This window comes from Lolium rigidum, chromosome 7 (genome assembly GCF_022539505.1).
Source record: "Lolium rigidum isolate FL_2022 chromosome 7, APGP_CSIRO_Lrig_0.1, whole genome shotgun sequence".
Taxonomy (NCBI): domain Eukaryota; kingdom Viridiplantae; phylum Streptophyta; class Magnoliopsida; order Poales; family Poaceae; genus Lolium; species Lolium rigidum.
In genome coordinates, this window is record NC_061514.1 from 199,304,889 (window position 1) to 199,324,471 (window position 19,583).

The 19,583-nt window shown below is 43.7% G+C and overlaps 1 protein-coding gene across 5 annotated transcripts; it reads left to right on the forward strand.

The window, feature by feature from the left end:
* Positions 1-589: 589 nt before the first annotated feature.
* Positions 590-10,561, forward strand: LOC124678897 (pentatricopeptide repeat-containing protein At4g20740). 5 transcript variants are annotated; one of them, XM_047214753.1, is made up of 5 exons: positions 590-2,801; positions 4,548-4,731; positions 5,261-6,016; positions 10,146-10,331; positions 10,445-10,561. In XM_047214753.1, exon 1 carries the CDS (start codon positions 590-592, stop codon positions 2,777-2,779), a length of 2,190 nt encoding a protein of 729 aa, XP_047070709.1. In that variant the 3' UTR covers positions 2,780-2,801; positions 4,548-4,731; positions 5,261-6,016; positions 10,146-10,331; positions 10,445-10,561. The 5 variants fall into 5 exon arrangements, with proteins under 5 accessions (XP_047070709.1, XP_047070710.1, XP_047070705.1 ...); XM_047214754.1 differs by having other exon boundaries at positions 5,921-6,016; XM_047214749.1 differs by having other exon boundaries at positions 4,548-6,016.
* Positions 10,562-19,583: the final 9,022 nt, after the last annotated feature.

The following is a 19,583-nucleotide window of genomic DNA, read 5'->3' on the forward strand; positions in this document are numbered from 1 at the left end:
TTGCTGCATTTTCTTAGTTCAAGGATGGTTTTGGACATGGCCAACAAGTTCAAGGACCACCGATGCATTTCACCGTTGTTTTCTTTAAGAGCAAGTCCAACAGCACCCTTATAACCATCCCTATACCAAACATAGGGAAGAAAGAAGAAAAATATGGCTCCAACAGCTCCCTTATAGCCTCCTCTAAATATTGGTGTCCCCAACTCAACCCCCCTCTCTCCCCTATGCATTGGGGTTGTGGAGGTGTCCCCTATACATGTCCCAACCCATGTTTATGTCTTGTTATAAATCTTACATGTGGTCTCTACATTATTAAAATACATGTGAATATGACATTGAGGAGGAATTATAGGGGAGCTGTTGAAAAGAAGAAAAATATAGAGGAGGAATCTTTTTAGGGGTGTCCCCTACATGAAGATATAGGGGAGAAAATGTAGAGGTGCTGTTGGACTTGCTCTAAGGCGGCCGTTAGTTGGAGGCTGTAGCGGCTGTCTCCTCCGCGCCTCCGCCTCCGCCTCCGCCTCCCTCTGCTCGGGACGGCGCTGCGGCTGCACTACGGTTACGGTGTGCCTCCTCACACCGCAGTGCAATGACCTCTCCGTCCTCTCCTCCCGCTCCGGCGGACCGCCGCCGCAGGCACACGATATACCATGGCCATCGCCGCGCGTCCCCGCACCGCCCCACCGTCCGCGGCGGCCCCATCACCCACCTCCGCGCCACCGACCCCGGACGCCGCCCCTCCCCCTCCCCCTCCTCCGCCGCCCCCTTCCGCCTCCCAGACTGGGACCCCACATCCCCATCGCACTCCCCTCACTCGCCGCCCACTCTGCCGCACTCCATACCCGCCGCCTCCCGCCGCCTCTCCCCGCTCGCGCGGTTCCTCCTCGACGCCCTCCGCCGGCACCAGCGCTGGGGCCCTCCCGTCGTCGCCGACCTCTCCAAGATCCGCCGCGTGCCGCCCACGCTCGTGGCCGAGGTCCTCAGCGCGCGCCCGCCGCCGCCTCCCCCGCTCGCCCTCCCCTTCTTCCACTGGGCCGGCCGCCAGAAGGGCTTCCGCCACTGCTTCCCCGCCTTCCACGCCCTCGCCTCGCTCCTCTCCGACGCGGGCCTCCCGGGCGCCGCCGACCAGCTCCCCGACCTCATCCGCGCCCACGGCAAGCCCGTCTCCCACCCTCAGCTCACCCTCCTCGTCCGCCTCCACACGGCCGCGCGACGGCCCCTCCGCGCGCTCTACACGCTCCGCAGGTTTCGCCACGAGTTCTCCGTCCAGCCGCAGGTCCACGCCTGCAACCGCGTCCTGGGCGCCCTGGCCGCCGCAGGGCATGTCGACGACGCGCTCAAGCTGTTCGATGAAATGTCCGACGGTGCTGCTGGTGTGAAGCCCATGCCTGTCACGTTTGCGATCATTGTCCGCGCGCTGGGCCAGGCAGGCATGACGGACAGGATCCTAGAGATGATTGCAAGGATGCGGGACGAGGTGTGCCGGCCGGACGTGTTTGTGTACACCGCTCTCGTCAAGACCATGGTGCGCAGGGGGCACATGGACGGTTGCATCAGGGTGTGGGAGGAGATGGGGAGGGATGGTGTGGAGCCAGACGCAATGGCATATGCTACAATGGTTGGGGGGCTATGCGATGCTGGGATGCTAGAGGAGGCTGCTAACTTGTTCGAGGAGATGAGTAAAAAGGGGCTGTTGGTTGACCGGGCTGTGTATGCGTCGCTCATCGATGGTTATGTTGCTGCTGGGAGGGTTGGGGATGGCTGTAGAGTGTTGAAGGGGATGGTAGATGCTGGCTACCGTGCTGACCTCGGAACATACAACACGCTCATTGCCGGGCTGTGTGATATAGGTCGGGAGGACAAGGCGTATAAGATGTTTCAGATTGTCCTTCAGGAGGATCTCGCGCCAAGCTCTGAGACGGTTTCACAGTTGCTACTTTGCTACGCTGATAAGGGTGAGATGGCTATCTTTTTTGGATTAGTCGACAAATTGGTCGAGCTGGGCTTGCCTGTCGTAGAATTTTTAGCGGACTTCCTGAGGCTCTTTGCATGCAAGGACGGAAGGGAATTGAAGGCTGTGGAAGTGTTCAAGGCTTTGAGACAAAAAGGTTATTGCAGTGTTAGCATTTACAACATTCTTATCGAGAATCTACTCAAGATCAAGGAGAGGAAGATAGCTCTAGCACTGTTTGAGGAAATGAAAGTTTCAGATGACTGCAAACCAGATTCATGTACGTATAGTCATATGATCCCTTGTTTTGTGGATGAAGGAACTATTCAAGAGGCTTGCTCCTGCTACAACTCCATGATGAAGGCAGAATGGACACCAAGCATTTCTGCCTATTGGTCTCTCGTGAAAGGGCTATGCAAGGTTGGGGAGATAAATGCAGCTGTTTCACTCGTAACAGATTGTCTTGGAACTGTAGAGAATGGGCCAATGGAGTTCAAGTACACCTTAACTATTATTGAAGCTTGCCGGTCTAAAAGCCCAGAGAAGGTCATGAAAGTGGTGGATGAGATGATTGAGTTAGGTTACTCAATAGAAGAGCTTGCCTTCTCTGCTATCATCTATGGCTTCTGCAAGCATGCAACTTCAACTGGAGCTAGACAAGTGTTCTCTGTTATGAGAGATCGGAATATTATTTCAGAAGCTAATTTTATTGTTTACGAGGATATGCTCAATGAGCACCTCAAGAAGGTCACTGCAGACTTGGTGATATCTGGATTGAAGTTTTTCAACCTTGAATCAAAACTGAAATGGAGAAGCAGAATTGATTGAAATATATTTGTACAGATATTAGGTACAATGTGCTTATCTTCAATTCTGATTTGTGTCGTTTAAATATAAGATTGTTTTGATGCTTTCCTCTGAATTTAATATTGCATCATTTAATAAGTACCACCACTGCTTTAACCTCTTATTGGAAGTTGCATAGCCTGCTTATTCCAGAATGCATGCAAGGGGCAGGACGTGGCTTGCCAGTGTTGATATCTAGACTTATTTATACCAAGTTATGAGTGATTCAGTATGCAATACTCCCTTTATTCTCATATAAAAAGACCTGTTGTCCAGAATCAAACAGTGTAATTTTTTTATCAAGTTTATAGAAAAAATGGTAATGTAGATAGTTTTTTAGAAACTTGGTCAAACTTTAAATTGTTTGACTTTGGCCAAAATGTATATGTCTTATTTTGAAGAGAGTATTTCCTACTGGCTATGACCATTTCTCAAGCTCGTCTGCCAAGGAACATAAACTAATATAGTACGTGTTGCATTGAAAAAGAAGGCAACCACTTAGTTCTGGAGGTTTCACTTTAGTGTGGCTTTTACAAGTATCAGTGTACCCAGACTTATATGAAGTTTGGATATCTGTATTGCACCCCACCCACCCAAACAACTTTATCTTTTATATGCATGCTTAGAGTACTTGTATCCTCATAATTTCATGCGCATATGGGGTATCATTCGACGGCAAATAGAGAGAAGGCAACAGTATGTGTTTTTAATGTATGCCATTAGACATACTGATGAGTTTGATACTGAAATATTCTGTGTGCCCATGTACTCATGATGCAGTGGATTCATAGGTCTTTTAAGATTTATTTGGTACATTTAGAATGCCCTAAAACCGTATCCAAGCTTAATGGGTGTAGGTGCGTTCATGCATAGCTGGAAATGTACTCTTTACAGACTCTTTTGTCCTTACTCCTCCATTGATGTGTTACGAGAGATAGAAATCATATCGCAGGAGCGAGCCATCTGGCTTAAACTGCACTGCATATATTGAAATCCCTGTACATCTAGTTTTAGAACTGTGTTGCATAATCACTGTACATCTAGTTTTAACTTTTAAGCAAAGCATTGGTAGTACTGTACCAAACAGCCATCTTGCAACTTTCGAATAACTTTCAGTTAAGTTGCTGAGTGTAGATTAAAGAGTTGTTGATTTACTATATGTGTACACCATCATATTTGTATGGTCTGTTCTCAAGTACATTGATTCTACCTTATATTATGAAGTTATGAGTGAGTGGTGCTGACATTTTGGCTGCTACAGTGCCTCATGGTTGTGCATGCACCATTCATATTTGTTATTTGCTAACTCTTGCATGTTTGCATAAAGCAAATGTTAGTACCTTAGCTAAAATAACCTGAGCTAGTATTTTTTTCATAGGCAAATATCCAGGAATAACTATAAATATGCATTCAGTTAAAAAATATATATATATATATATAAGTATGCATTTCTTCAATCTTTGCAGTCTGTAGGGTTCAATCAGGCATCTATTTGGTAGAAAAGAACCTACCTTCAGGGATGGTTGTGCTTCATTACTGATGTTACGGGTGGCACATTAATAAAAAAAATTATTAATCTCCTTTCATGTATGATGTCAATTCTTCGCAACATCCTTATAGTGCAAAGAACGATTTGGCAAGAAATTGTTAATGTGGATTTTATTTGTTGTTCTACAGTAGATTTCAGTATTGCATCCAATATGTGGTTATTGACAAATTAGGTCCTAATATACTCTATGACTATTGACAGTTACTTGGAAGATCCCTAGCTGGACAAGCGTGTGGGCCTCGTACTGGATATATTGACTAGCTAGGATCTCTCATTGGGCATTTGGGCTTACTGGTAAATGAGGCTGGTCACATTTACCTCGTTGTTGCTTACCTGCAGACCGGCCTTTCCCAGCAGAAGACATCGACCACACTAAACCACAAAAGTAAGTAATGTATTGTGGAAGTATACAAATTCTCTAATTGGCAGTCAAGGCAGCGTTGGTGAATGGCCTTATAGTGTATAGGCACTGTTCAACCTATTTATAGAGCAATATGTAGTCTACAAAGCTGGTTCCGACTGAGTTTGTTGCGTTATTTTTTCAACCAAACCGGAAATTATTAAAAGGTCTGAACAGCGTGAGGTGTGTTAAACCAGACATAAGTATGGGGAGAACAAGATATGAATTGTGTTATCCATTAGCCAATCTTTAGTTCTTATCCCTGTACCTGCCCTGAAGCAATCCACCATCATGCAGTTGATGCTATCAAGAAACGAAAAAAGGACTAATATATGCACATCATATATGGTTTCAGAAAATAATCTGTTTTTAAGTTTAGAAAAGAAGCTTGTATATCTCTCTACATTCAAAAGTTAGACTTAGGACCTTGCACTTGAAGAAAATATGCATCAGCTGACCCCTTTACTTTCAGAAGCAAAATCAACTACTGATAATTGTAGAAGTTCAATGCTAGGCTCCCTTGGTTTGTGGCGGCATTATTTATCTTCAGTTTATGAGCCTATGTTTATATATGGAAAGGTTCAACTAATTGAGGTATTTGGCAACTCGTTTATCCCTTTAATGTCATCTGTATTCTTTTTTGGATTTTGTGAAAAATAACTTCCTCTACATTGTCTGAGGTTCATTTTGTCATACCTATATTTATATGATGGAACTCATCTATGCCCCTGGTCCCTTGATTAAAAAATGAGACCAACCAGGACTAGCCCTTGGTGGCATATATTTTTATATAGAAGAAGACTCCTTGGTGAGAATTCCAGAAATTCGCGCCCGGCATGATTTAAACTCTGGTTGTTGGGTGAGCCACTGCTATCTCAACCACTAGGCCTCTGCCCGGTCCTCAGCCCCTGGTCCCTTGATTACTTACATAAGTCAACGTAATATCGCTTGACTATTCTTACAGTTGGTTAAGTTTTAACTTTGAGATGGCTAATCTCGCTTTCATGCAATTGCTGGAGCACCACCGTACGATGACAAAGTTCTGTTTTTAATATTGGTTAATATGTGGTAAAATGGTTTGACTGATGTTAAAGACTGTAGCGACTTCATGAAAATATTATAGGAATTCAATCGTCAGGTTCCTTTTTTTCACAATGATCCATATAGAATACAGAGCTTTGGGCATCATCAGAAAGAGGTCAAAAAACAACATAGCCAGCTGGTGGAGCAAATGAGATCCTGTGGTGCTACCTGCAAGGTTGATGCAGAGGTAATTTAGCATTGATTCCTATAATTGTCACTTGAATTGCAACAGACTGGTATTTTCTATTCTACTGGTCATCTTAAAAACACATGACTGGTTTAGAAAAAATGTCATTGGATCTACTTATTTTTTAAAGCTGATAGTTCAACATAAAGCGCATAAAATGACTAAATGCTGACGGTGCCACCTTATATGAGAGCATCCTACTAAATGAGTAAGTCCAGGAGAAGAAGTACATATATCCTCCTGAAGCCAAACCTATACCCACAGTCCCACACAACAAAAAGCAGAAGGCAAGAAGCAACGGAACTAAACAAAACAAGGTTCCAGCATTTCCTATGCAATCCTGCCTCGTCAGGGTTGCTTTGCAGTTTTCTCAAGACTGGTCCTGTTCACCCGCTATATTTTCCATTTCTGCATGAAGAATGCTATTTTGAAATCATAAGGATGAGCCAACAACTTTTTCTCAAACTTTATTTTATATCTAATATTGTCTCACAGGGTTGAGCAAAGGGGTATCAGCCCAAAGCAAACAACCTTCCTGCAATTTTAGAAATCCCTCTGACCAAATAAAAAAATCCCCCAAATCCCAGTCAAAAACTTCATTCAGAAGATTCAGGCAAACAACATCACTTACTCTTCAGAATCTTAGCTCTTCTTTGGCACTTAGAGAGCTTCTTGTTTACGTGTAGCTTTAAGAGATCAAACGTACGAAGTCAGCAACTCGGCGTTACGTATAGCCAGGCTTCTCAATCAATGAACGATATGTTCATTCTGTTGATGGATACTTCTCATGTTTCTGTAACTATAATAGTATCATGTTCCTGTAGCTATACTGCAAGTGGTTGGGCCAATATAATTCACATGCTGCTGTTGCTGCAGAAACTTATATGCTTGCTACACTGATTTAGATATGGAAAGCATACGCTGTCTTCCATTTGCAGTGTGGTCTTCAATTGGCTACCTATTTTGCAAGTTGGACATGGGGGTAGCTGTTGCCATATAGCGTAAGGTATAACCGTTGACGCATGTTGATGTCAATTCGCTGCTATGGATGTAAGTTTGTGTACATCTCTATTGATTGCCACCAAATCACCAATAATTTTGTGGGTGTAGTAGTACATGCTGTTGTGGGAAGTTGTAGCCTTGGACATGCAATGGTAGACGCTGTTGTGGGACCTTGTAGTCTTGGACAAATGTTTAGATGGTATGGATTAATAAGAATACAAAAATGTCCAGTTTTCGACTTTGAACTCTGGCAGAAGTTTACTTTTCAACCATGAACTCTTTAACTGTTTCAAATGCAACCATGAACTGGTTTTTGCTAACATGGATGCGATGTGTGTCCACTGCACTGCTAGGTTGTTGCCATGCCATGAAGTTCCATGTTGTAATACAATTGTGCCAACCTTCTTCCATTTTTAGTATTTTTTTGTGTGTGGAATTCAGTTATCTAAATGATGTACTTTGAATTAAATATCTGCTTTGTAGTGTTCTTTTATTCATGGCACCCAAAAGCACTTGTGGCACGACATGGGGTAAGAAGTGGACTCTTTCAATATGTTGAGGTTGCAATGCAAATGGTTTCAGAGTTCAGTGAACATTTACCTAGATTGAAAAGAGTTTTTTTTTCAAAAAAAAAAATTTATACGAGGAAATATACATATTTTGTTCCTGGAAGAAGACAGTCACACAAATTTGAGTCAAACAGGACTTGAATCCTCAGGCGGTGGCATTGTACATGCGCACCAGGCCCAACTGTGTTAATCTCAATACCTACTATAGATGGTATTCATTTAATTTTTTGTTTTTCCGTTTACTTATTACTTGATGTTTATCCAAGTAACTGGGGTTGGAAGTTGCAAGTAGCTAGGGATGTTGCCGCGCTTAGAAACTACAAGAGAACTTATGAAGAGAATGGCAGGGGAACTCTACATTCAGTTGTTACTATTGTAGATTTCACTTGGACCTAGTGTATCGACGTGTATGCTACGGTTGTGAAGTAGAGATACTGATATAATAAGTTCCCCTTACATCATAGTTTGACTACCTACAGCGCTCACATTCTGGTACAGCATAGTTGTGCTGGATGTAAGTCACTCAACAAATCTAGCTCTGAAAGCATGCATATGCATGACCATTGTTGATGGGGCCATGCATATCGTTTTCGATGCAGATCGGCCGAGAAGATTTTTCTGTTTTTGAACATTGGCAAGAAGATTAGATATGATCAGTACACCGCTGCAAGGTTGCTATCATACAGCTAACAAAAGCTAAAACTAAGTATATCTCTAGGCTTTAGCCATATCTTCTTCATTTGGGACAACCTTCATTGTGCATAAGTAACATCTCTATAATTTGAGCTTGAATGCGACGCTTCGATGAACACTCAGTGGTGAAGAAATCATCACATTCCTGAAATGGCAGTTAGGTGTGAAGGCTCTGACCTGTGAATTAGGGAGATGCATGAATTAATCAACCGACCATTGCAGATTAGCTTTGCCCAATATGTTCCTATCATCAGTCTTTTGGGCAAACTGTGACCAAATCAGTCCTACCTAATTGCCGCAAAGATGAACCGTTTGCTTAAGTAATCAAGAACCCTTGTTTCTTCCTTGACTAATCGGCTTCATGCCAGATAAAAATATATTCACTCACTGAAGGTTGATGGATGTTTAGCAGTGAGGTTAATTAGTTAGGTTTCCATAGGGAGCAAACATGTCAAGAATGCATGGTCGGCAGTTTAAGCTTTTGACTTCTTTCTGTCACAGGGAATTGAAAGCAACATCAAAAGCAGGCAGCTGAAAGAAAATATATCCACAATAAGAGCGCGGTGCAAATGACTCTGAAATTGGAGCCCAAAATAACTTAATAGTCATCAATTTGAGAAGATAGAACGGAGATATTACTGTTTCCCAGCCCAAATCCACAAGATTCAAACTCCATGCAGTGCATAGGATTCTAGTATTCCCTGTGGTTCGTGAGGCTGACTGGGGTAGTTTTTTTTCTTCTTCTTTTGTGCTTCCTGATAAAAAGGAAATACACGCTCGTATACAATCGTTGGGGCTTGGCACTTGGGAGCACAAACTGACGCGTTAAAGAATAGCCCGCCAAAACTACTTCAGACTATTCAAATTTTCAAATAAAAAAACGCGGTACGTGTTCATGTCTTATATCTGTGTTTTAAGTTAGATGAAGTACAAACACCGGTCCTCTAAAAAACAATATTTCAAACATCATATTTGTTTAATTTACACTGATTTTTATGAAAATATACATATACACGAAGGAATATATGTACATGTGTTACTTTTTAGTCTGTTTACATTAATATATTCATTTTTGCAACTTTAAAACATTGTGTTTATGTATTTTACTAAAATGATCATGGTCTAATTTGCAATTCTTGTTGTTTGTTTAAAAATTGGTCGCGAAAGAAATCTTTTTGGTTAATGAGATCTCAGTTATGTCCTCTCACATTTCACCCTGTATGGTTTGGACCACAAAACTATGTTTCGCAACTTCGCTACAGATGTTTTCCTCTCGAGAGAGAATTTATTGAAAATTGTTACAGTTATAAAACATGCATATACCTCAAGTTAGTTTAATAAAATAAGACCTCATTTCAAAAAAAAAAATGAAAAAGGCTATCTAAATGCTTCAGAAAAATTTGAAAAAGGCTATTTAAATGCTTCAGAAAAATGTGAAATAATTCACAGCGTGTATGTCACCTTGATACTTACGCGTGCAAATTTTAAAGAAAAAACACGACCGTATGTGACCTGCACAAAAAAGAGAAAACAAAACTTTGTTATACCGTGTATACTGCGTACTTCTTATATTGTGATCAGTATAATTTATTATTTTTTGTGTAGGTTACATAATTTTATACTTTCGGTTCAAACTTGACATGCACATACCTGGATACATTCTCTACATACATGATTTATGCCGCATTTTCTTATTATTTTTAGTAGTTGTTTTGATTTTATTGTTAAAAACGGGTTCTGGCACACACGAGAGCCAAAAATCTACTTGTATCAATCGTAAGAGGGCAGCGTACATTTTTTTTTTCTTTTGAGAAACACCAAGCACAATATAGCACATGAACTCACACAACGTCGACTGAAGACAGAGTCGAAGCTTGACTGACGGAGCAACCACACAAACATCTCCATGGAACGTTGCCTCCTGCTGAAGAAAAACCGCATTGTTGAGACTCCAAAACATCAGGCCTGGAGTTTTATCACTAGTGGACCCAAAGTGTAACCACACATCTTAACCATTCAACCAAAATCTGATTCTCGATTAGCAGCCCTTGGTACGACATGAAGTGCCATAATTTTTCCTCATTTTCACTGACTTCCTTTGTCCTCTTTGTTTATTTTCTTTCCAGTTAATTTAATCATTTCTCTTAACATTTTTTTTAAGCAGCGCATCTCACACGGATCTTCTCCACATGCCACCGATGAGGACTGCTGGATTGGCATAGCGTGGAATTAAGAGCACAGCCAACTTTCGGCTGTAGTAGACAGGGACAGAGAATCTAATGTTGTGCACACCAACCGATCAAACGACTAACCGATCAATCAGCTGATAATTAATTGCAGCTATCTCCTCTCTGCACTTCAGTAAAAAGTTATCTGCTGACAGTCCAATTGTATGGTATTATATCACAGATTGGTGACGTAATTAACCCCAAAGCAAAAGGTAAGAGAGCAGCTGTTGTTCAGGAGCCATGGAATCACAAACAAACAAAAAGCGTGCATGGATGCACAAGCTAGCTAGCACTCGTCTTACATAGTGGTTTAATTTGTACTTCGTATGTCTCACCAGACTTCACAACGACACAAACTAAGTCAATGGTAAGCTAAGTCAATAGATAGATGTCATATCGTCAATGGTTGATTATATATGCCAATGGCCGAGCTTTGCACTTGCTTCTCGTCATGCGTACGTCCATAAAATGGTAAATTAAAGCACTTCAGGTAGACGGCCAGTTCAGAACCTGAAAGTATATGATTGTGTAGATTACAGGGGGTAATTAACAGGAAAAATAGCTCGGATATTCGAGCTAATCAAGCGCGCATGGGTTGCTACTTCATTTCTACACGGGTAGGCTTCATAATCAAAACGGAATGAAGCCTTCGTTACATTTCCACCTTCAGCTATCCCCTTTCTCGTTTTGGTGCTATCGCTCGATGTCTTCTCCACACGAACACTGCATGCAAGGTATGATTGACCCGTGAGCTAGAAATCTAGAGAAAGTAAACCCATGTCAGATTTTACTGCAAGAAATAGGAAGAATTGCAGGATAGGCTTTCCGATGACACCAATGGACGAGAAGAGTGGATCCACAAGCAGATGAAACTGCACAGCATGATCTGATCATCAGTGTAATTGACATGCAATTAAGCACTGCTGTCAGACTGGGCACTCATCAGATCATGCTGGCAGCTTCAGCCCCTAGAAGATGCACCAAAGCTATAGAACACCTCCAGAGTAGGAGAGAGAGAGAGAGAGAGAAAATGAGAGCTTGAGAGAGATAAGAGGTGGGGTGGGGGAAGAAGGGTGAGGAGGGGCTTATATAGAAGTGGCTGCAAGTCATTTGATTGGTTAGCTCTAGCTAGATTGATGTGACAACTAACTAATGTGGTGGTCCCTGTTGCTATACATTTGTTGTCACTGTCAAACACCCTAACCACACCACCTTTCAGTTAGGGCTTCTGAAATATATTTGCTGTAGATGTCGTGCATACGAAGATAGTTGGTGGCCATCCTAATAATTAGCTCGATGCATATGTTCTGGTACGCATCTAAGATCATATTTAAACCATGCATGGAACAACTTTGAGTCCCGCTGCTACACCATTTTTTTCTTTCTTTCTAGAATACACTGCTACAGCATATGTGTATTTCCTTCAGTTTTGCTTTCCTCTTGTAATCTTGTAACTGTCAAGTGAACTGCCTACTGCATAAAACTCGATAAGGCGCGAGAGCCAGCATGCATGCAACAGGGTCATGAGTTCGAGATCCAGGCATACAGCAACGATATAAATAGAACATTCACGATCCACACAATCCCACATCATAGCGTTGGAAGAGCACATGGTGTTGAATTATGTCTTGCCCACACCTTGCTCCCATTGCCTTGCTTTGTCGCGTGAGCTGTATGGTGCTTCAAACTCAGCAGCGGGTCATAATATAGGCCATAGCTTATTGAACAAAGTTCACTGAGTTTGCAGTTTCAACAATTCAGACTAATGACATACGGGACCTTGACCCTGATGCTAGTCTCATTCAAATCTGATTACTCTGCAGTTGTATGTTATCTTTCTGGTTTCCCATTCCAACGTCATAGATTTATACACCAATATATAGGGTTAACTAACCATTTTTTAGGGGTTCAGTACAGCCCCTCCTCCCAAACTCACCCAAACTCAAACACAACAACATATGAGATCGTTAGATACATCTTCACAATTAAGGGCATCATGGTCTTTTACGCCCAATCACATATGCACCGATCTGTACATGTAGGACCTATGTATGTACAAAACTTGTACGGTGGTGGTGGACGGCGATACGCTCAACGGTGGCTTGTGATTTCACCATTGGACGGTCCGGCCATTGTCCAAGAACTTATCCGGGACCGAATACAAATAGATGCCGAACTTGTGGTTGGACAAGTCCGGACACTTGTTTGGCCCAGGGAAAACGCAAGTCCGGACACTTGTTTGGCCCAGGGAAAACGGACACGCAAAAAAGTTGTTGGGCTGACTGGACATGTGGCCAGTGAAAACACAGGGATCAAGCAGTGGCTGACGAGAAAGCGGGATCCAACAAAGAGGGTTGGATTGTGGCTGGCGATGATGAGGGTACGCGCAAGATTGGGAGGAGATCCCGAGAATCGGAGATGACCATGTGATCAAGCGGTGATCGCGAGGTGAAGGCGGCCGAGAGTAGGTGAAAGTTCAATGTCGGTAACCTAGAGGGGGAGGGGTGAATATGTTCTACAAAATTTTCCATGATTTGTTTGCACTTTTAGGCTATGCGGATAAATAAAGTGGCCTAATGCAAACTAAGTGAAGCACCCTATATGACAAAATAAAAATATCAAGAACTTCAAGCTCAATGGCTATCAAAAATTAAATAGGTGGAAAGAAATAACCTAAGCACATGGAGACGATGATGTATCCCGATGTTCAGTTCATTGAGGGGAAGCTAGTCACCGTTGGAAAGTTGCGGTACCATGAAGGACACCGAACGCCACGAAGGCACACCTTCTTCTCCGTGAGCTCCTTCCATGAAGTAGGAGCTATTTCCATTATGTGAAGACCTTAGGGAGGCCTTCAACCCTGTACAAACTTCACAAATTTGATCGCTCCCGGCGACCGCTACCGCCTAGGAGTCCTCAACCTCCAAGAGTAACAAGATCGAAGGTAAAACTTGACACAAGGCTCAAAATTTTATCGGTGGAATGAGAGAGGGGGAAATATATCTCAAGTGGGTGGATCCTCTCTCAAAAATGTCGGTTCAATCTCTCTATATAAAAGGATTTGTGTAGATGTATGCAAGAGAGTATGAGAGTTTGAAGAACTTGATTCAGATCTAAAAGAATAGCCAAGATGCACAAAAACAAAATCAACCCCCTCCTTAAGTAGAAAAAATAGCCGTTTTTTGAGGATTTTCGAGCAGATCAAGGATTGGCGGTATAACCGGCTCTGGACCCGGTTATACTGGCTGGACTGGATGGGATCGAAAGAAACAAAAGAAACAGAGACTTTGGCCGGTATGACTGGTCGAGTGACAAGGTATCGACTTGTCAATGCCTACAAGTTGTAGACTAGGGTTTTCGTGGAAGTAGAGGGCAAGTAGATCTCGAGGGTTTCAGCCGGAAAAGTACTCGACTGCTACAAAACTAGGGTTGTGTTGACAATGAAATCGATCCTCTCTTCGTCCCTCGACCCCCCCCCCCCCTTATATAGGAGGCGGAGCCGAGGGTTTCGTATTACACAAGGTACAGATTCCGGGAGACTCTTTGAGTTTGTCCCGCATTGGTTACAAGTCTTCATTCCTAATACAATTCTATCTTTCCATATCGACAGTTAATTGGGCTTCCGGGCTTCATATTCTTCGAGTCATGGGCCTTCAGTACACCCCGGGTACCTTCTTCGGCAGGCCCATTGGGGATGCCTATGTCAGTAGCCCCCGAGATTTGCTTGAATCGGATAGTCGAGTAAAATCTCCATCATTACAATTAACACATGATTTCTTCGAGGCACTGATAAAATAATCATATATTGTACATGGATAATGGTAGATGGGGCTGGTTCATCTGACGGGTCAGGTACCAGTTAACTGCTCTCGTGGCAATCCCGTAAAAACCTACTTCAAGGTCAAGTCCCTAGACTTGACCTCGGTATACTGGCGTAATCCGACATGTGTCGCTTAAGGTCTTACCATATGCTGAATTCCAGTCATATTTTATCGAGTACCTAACGCGTCCGTTAGGATTTTTCTTCGCATCTGTTGATACGGAAAAAAGTAGCAGAGCATATTCATGTGCGATACCACGCCACACAGGATGGATCCCGGGGTCTTACCTTCGTAAAGTATTACGGCATTCAGAGATTTAATCGCGACTCAGGCGCTCTGAGAATATATTGTCGAGTGCCTTTTTCGGCTGTTGGAATGGCACATTTGTTCGAGTCATATGATGACTTATTTTATTGACTTCCCGATGGGAGTATATGAAGAGTTATATCGTAACTCGAAATATACTTATTTTGACTCCTTCAATTTCATCGGGTACGCAACAAGCGTTCCCGATGGGAGTAGCTCCCGAGGCTACAACCAAGTGCTTGTACTTGGTTGTAGGCTCACCGTTTTATCATCTTGTCGCTATATTGTAGGCTTCTCACCTATTTTTCCAACTTTATCGGGTGTGTGATCAGCGCTCCCGATGGGAGTAGCCCCGAGGCTACAGTCGAGTATTTATACTTGGATGTAGGCTCATGCTTGTCTTTTTTGAATCAACTCCATATCAAACTTCCTGTAAAAGTAGCCCCCGAGCATTTGAAAAAAACTTGTATTTGATCAAAGGCTCCCGAAGTTATTTTGTGTGCATCATTAATACTCCTTTGTCGCCAATTTTCGAAGAACTGCAGTCGAAATTTCCCTTATAGTGACATCAACGCTGACGATGGCCACGAACGTTGTATTGGGAAGGTGCGGGTTCTGTCCTGTCACTGACCTGTGGGTCCCTAACACTGCGTCGCTTGACACGTTACGCAAGTGGGGGCACACGTCCTCCGCTATTCCTGGCACGCACGCTGTAGCGCTTGTTTAGTTACCTCAAAGTAAAAAGACCCACGTGCCCTTGTATACACGTGTAAGGCATCGAATCCATTTCCTTTCCATCTAACGGTGCGAAATTCTTTCCTATAAACCATCTTCTTCTCCCTTATTCTTTCCCCTTCGTTGCGCCATTCAAGCCTCCTCTCTCCTTCGCCATTGCCATCCTCAAGCTCTGCTTACTTGCGCCGCCAAGCACTCTCTTTTTCCACCAAAGCTCGCTTCATGCCTCCGCGCACAAGGCTAGCCAAACACTCTACTCCAAAAACCACCGCAGCCATGGAAGATGTGGAGATCTCCGGATGGGAGAGATCCAAACTCTCCAACCAGGACAAGAGGGGTCTCAAGAAGCTTGGCCTATCGAAGAAGGAGGACTCCCTCATCTTCCCTGGCGACTAGAGCGCTCCAAAGCCTCGAATCGGATATCGGGTAACCTTCATTGACCATCTCATCTGCGGTCTCTCCACCCCCGTCCATGAATTTCTTCGTGGACTTTTGTTTGTTTATGGGCTTCAGCTGCACCAGCTGACCCCAAATTCCATCCTCCATATCTTCCTTTTTATCACTCTCTGCGAATGCTTCCTCGGGAACCATCCCCATTGGGGCATGTGGAAGCGTATCTTCTATCTCCGGCGCAACAACTCTCGCAGAGTTGTCTATAATGTAGGTGGCGTGTGCATTTGCGTCCGACCCGACGTAGATTATTTTGATGTCAAGTTCCCCGATTCCGTCCAAGGATGGCGTAAGAGGTGGTTGTATATCAAAGACGAATCTGTCGGCAACTAGGAGTACGGCATTTCTCCTTTTGACAGTGCCGCGAAAATCATCAGACGCCGGTGCTGGGACGCCGAAGCTTCTGCCGAAGAAAAAGCGGCTACCGACGCTCTGATGAAACGCATCCACCAACTCCAGAATACCCACGGTAAAGAGCTGTCGGGTATTCAAATTACCGCTTACTTCCTTAGGATCAGGGTGCAGCCTCTACTGGCTCGCAAAAATCCCCTTTGGATGTATGCTGGTGAGGAAGACGTTGATCGCATTTCCAAGGACCTTGCTGTGAAGGACTTGGAAAAGCTTATTCGACGCTTTTCTTCACTGAGCAAGAAAGATGAGGTTCCAACCTCTTGTTGGGTGGAGCCATACAGCGGCAGCCACCCCCTTCACAAGGTAAATGATATTTCCTTCGAGTTGCTCTTTTCTTTTTTCGACTGCTCTATATATTTTTATATTTTGCGTATTCATCTATAAACTTGTCCCTGCAGAACCATCAAGTCCTGAATTCTCTTCCTCCCCTTCCCGAAGGCGGAGAGGTAGAGGAGCGAGCCATTGTCCATGACGACCCGCAAGAATCTACTCCTCTCGAGAGTGAAGTCGCTGCATCAAACAGATCCACGGCTTCCTCCGAAAAAGGGACTGATTCAGAGGCTTCTGAATCAGTGCGCTCTCCTCCTTCCGCTGTTTCTCCAAAGAACAAAAGGAAAAGGGGAGAAATCGAAGATTCCGGCACCTCCAAACCCAGTGGGTCACCTGTCGAGGAAACTTCCCCTGAGGAGGAGGGCGGCTTCTGTCCTTACGACGACGCTATCATTAGCTCGTAAGTTACGCTGCTTCTTATATTTGCATATTTCTTGTGAATATTCTCACTTTTCTTTCTTGACAGTGGCGAAGAAGAAGAGGAACCCGCTGCTAATGTGACGGCTCCAACGAGTACGTCGAATACGTTGGTTCTTTCTGAAGCACGTACCACTGAAGAACCTTCATCTCCTCGCCAGCAAGATGTGGAAACATCGACTCCTATCTCCAGCCCCCGAGCTCCGTCACCGAAAAGACCAAGGGTTGAGCTTGGCAAGGACTACGACTTGCTGGCCGGTAGTTCAACGACTCCTCCCTTGGATGATGTAAGTATTCCTTTGGCTATTTTGATTTTGACAATCTCACTTTGTACCATTTGTCGAATTTTTCCCTTCTGACCCTGTCTCTCGACTTTCTCTTTGTAGCCTCTGATGAAACATTTCATCAGTCTGGGTACCCAATTTATTGGGTATCGTGATACTGTCAAAGATTTGAAAGGCAAACCTTGCTTTCTGCGGATATGATATTTTGCTTTTCGTTGACTAGACTACGTTGTATTTTGACTTCAAATTCCTGCAACATCTCCTTCCTCCAGAGGCTCTCGGCAAACCCAACAAACGCGCTGATAATCTTGCTATTAAGCTTGAGCAAAGCGAAAAGGCTCGCGAGAAAGCTGAGCAAGACGCTGCATCTATTGAAGATCTTCGCAAGAGGCTCCATGATGCTGAGAATGCTTTAAGCGAAAAGATGACTCAACAGATTGCGCGTGAAGAGGCCATAATAGGCCGCTTAGAATCTCAAAACCGGCGATTTGTTAGTAAGTTCCTTGATCTTATTTTGTAAACTTCTAAGATTGGCCCTCTGCATATATTGATGAACTCGAAACTTGTTTCAGCAGGAAAAATGGGTGAAGATTTTAGACTTCACGAAGCTGAGGAGGATCGTCTTCTCGACACCCTCTCAATCCTTGGGCTTCATGGGGATTTGGCGCGCAGCAGCATTGCTAATGCGCGGGCCGCGTTCACGCGCCTCTTCCCTTACTTTTTCCCCAAGCAGAAACAACCAGATACTTTCTCTGAGCTTGCCAGGCGCTTCCTTCCTGGAGAGGATCTTGGATTGGCTTTTCAGCAAGAAAACTTAAAGGTTGGAGTTGAAGGGACCATAGCCCTAGTTGCCGAAAGCCAGCAAAACGTCGACTGGGCGAAAGCTGGTGACACGAAGGGGATAAATAAGGAGAAGTGGGAGTCCTTGGTGAAGGCTGCCAAGCCGCACTCTAAGAAGATTCTCTCCTTCCTCGGATACAAACCAGCTGCTTCCTCCAGTACCGCCAAGCCGGAGGTCAAGTAGACCAACTTACCCCTCCATTCGTTTTCTTTTTCTCTTTTTGTAATTGTCGATATCTTTACGATGTGCGACTGCCATTGTTGACTCACTAGGAGTCGACCTTTTGTAATGGATTCCCACTTATGTAAATATTTCGACTTATGAATGAAAAAGGAAGAATCCTTGTTTAGTAATTGATGTCGATCTTTTCTTTCTTCCAGTTGGTGTTTGATAATTATTCTAAACCTGCTGGACCATCATCTGCTTCCCCTGCTACGTCTCGCTCTAGATGGATGTCTGACGACGTTTTCTTGGATGACTTCATGTGCTAACTCGAATCAACTGGAATTAGCTGAACTTCGACAACAACTCCAAGCCATGAAGAAACAATCCGTTATTGTCATGGATCAATCCCACAAATCTTCCGAGCGGGAGAAGATAGCTCTTCAGTAGGCTCAAGAAGCCTTAGAATTGAAAGAAAATGCGGTTGCCGAGGCCTTACATGCAACCTCTCGAGAAAATTATATGCTCGAACTACTGATTGACGCAAGTCTGGATATGGCGGGTAAATTTCGAGCTCTATGTCCTTTTATTTATCCATGTATAATTGTGCAATCCTCATTGTATTTATTGATATGATTAGGCTCCTTCTTGGATGCTACTGCCGAGGATTAGCGTGCTGATGCGAGATCCGAAGTTCTTATTCGACTTGCTCAGCAAAACAATTCCAACTTCTGGTCTACCCCGGACCGGACCCGACAAATTGTACGATTCCAGGACCGTGCTGCTCAGGTTCGGGAGTATCTTGAATTCTGCACAAATACTCTGGCCATGGTTTACAACGCCATGTTTCCTCGGAATCTTCAACCCAAAACTCTTCCTGAATCGATGGACAAGTTCAAGAGCGTTCGTCGAGTCCATGGATTTGTGAAGGCCCAATTAATGGCTGGTGCCAGGTTCTCCTTAATCATGTTGCAAATCTGCTATCCGAAGTTAGACGTGTCCAACGTTGTTGATCTTTGCCACTTCCGATTAAGGAAAAGGAGAAGGAACGTCGACAAGATCAATGACGCGGTAACACCTGTAGCTGAAAAAATGATTGAGGACCTTCTTCGGATGGACGCAGATTACTTCACTGAATGCCATTACGCTGATTCCATGGGTGCTCCCGTGGAAGGTGAAAGGGTGAACATAGATGACCTGATAGGCGATGACTGAAGATTTTTTTCCTTCTGTCGAGTTTTTCCTGTAATAAAGAAATATCTTATATATTGCGAGAACTATGTATATTGCGAGAACTATGTACACTTATTTTTCCTCC

Excerpts from the sequence above, each read along its gene's own strand:
- LOC124678897 (XM_047214749.1), top strand. The coding sequence starts at position 590 with ATGACCTCTCCGTCCTCTCCTCCCGCTCCGGCGGACCGCCGCCGCAGG.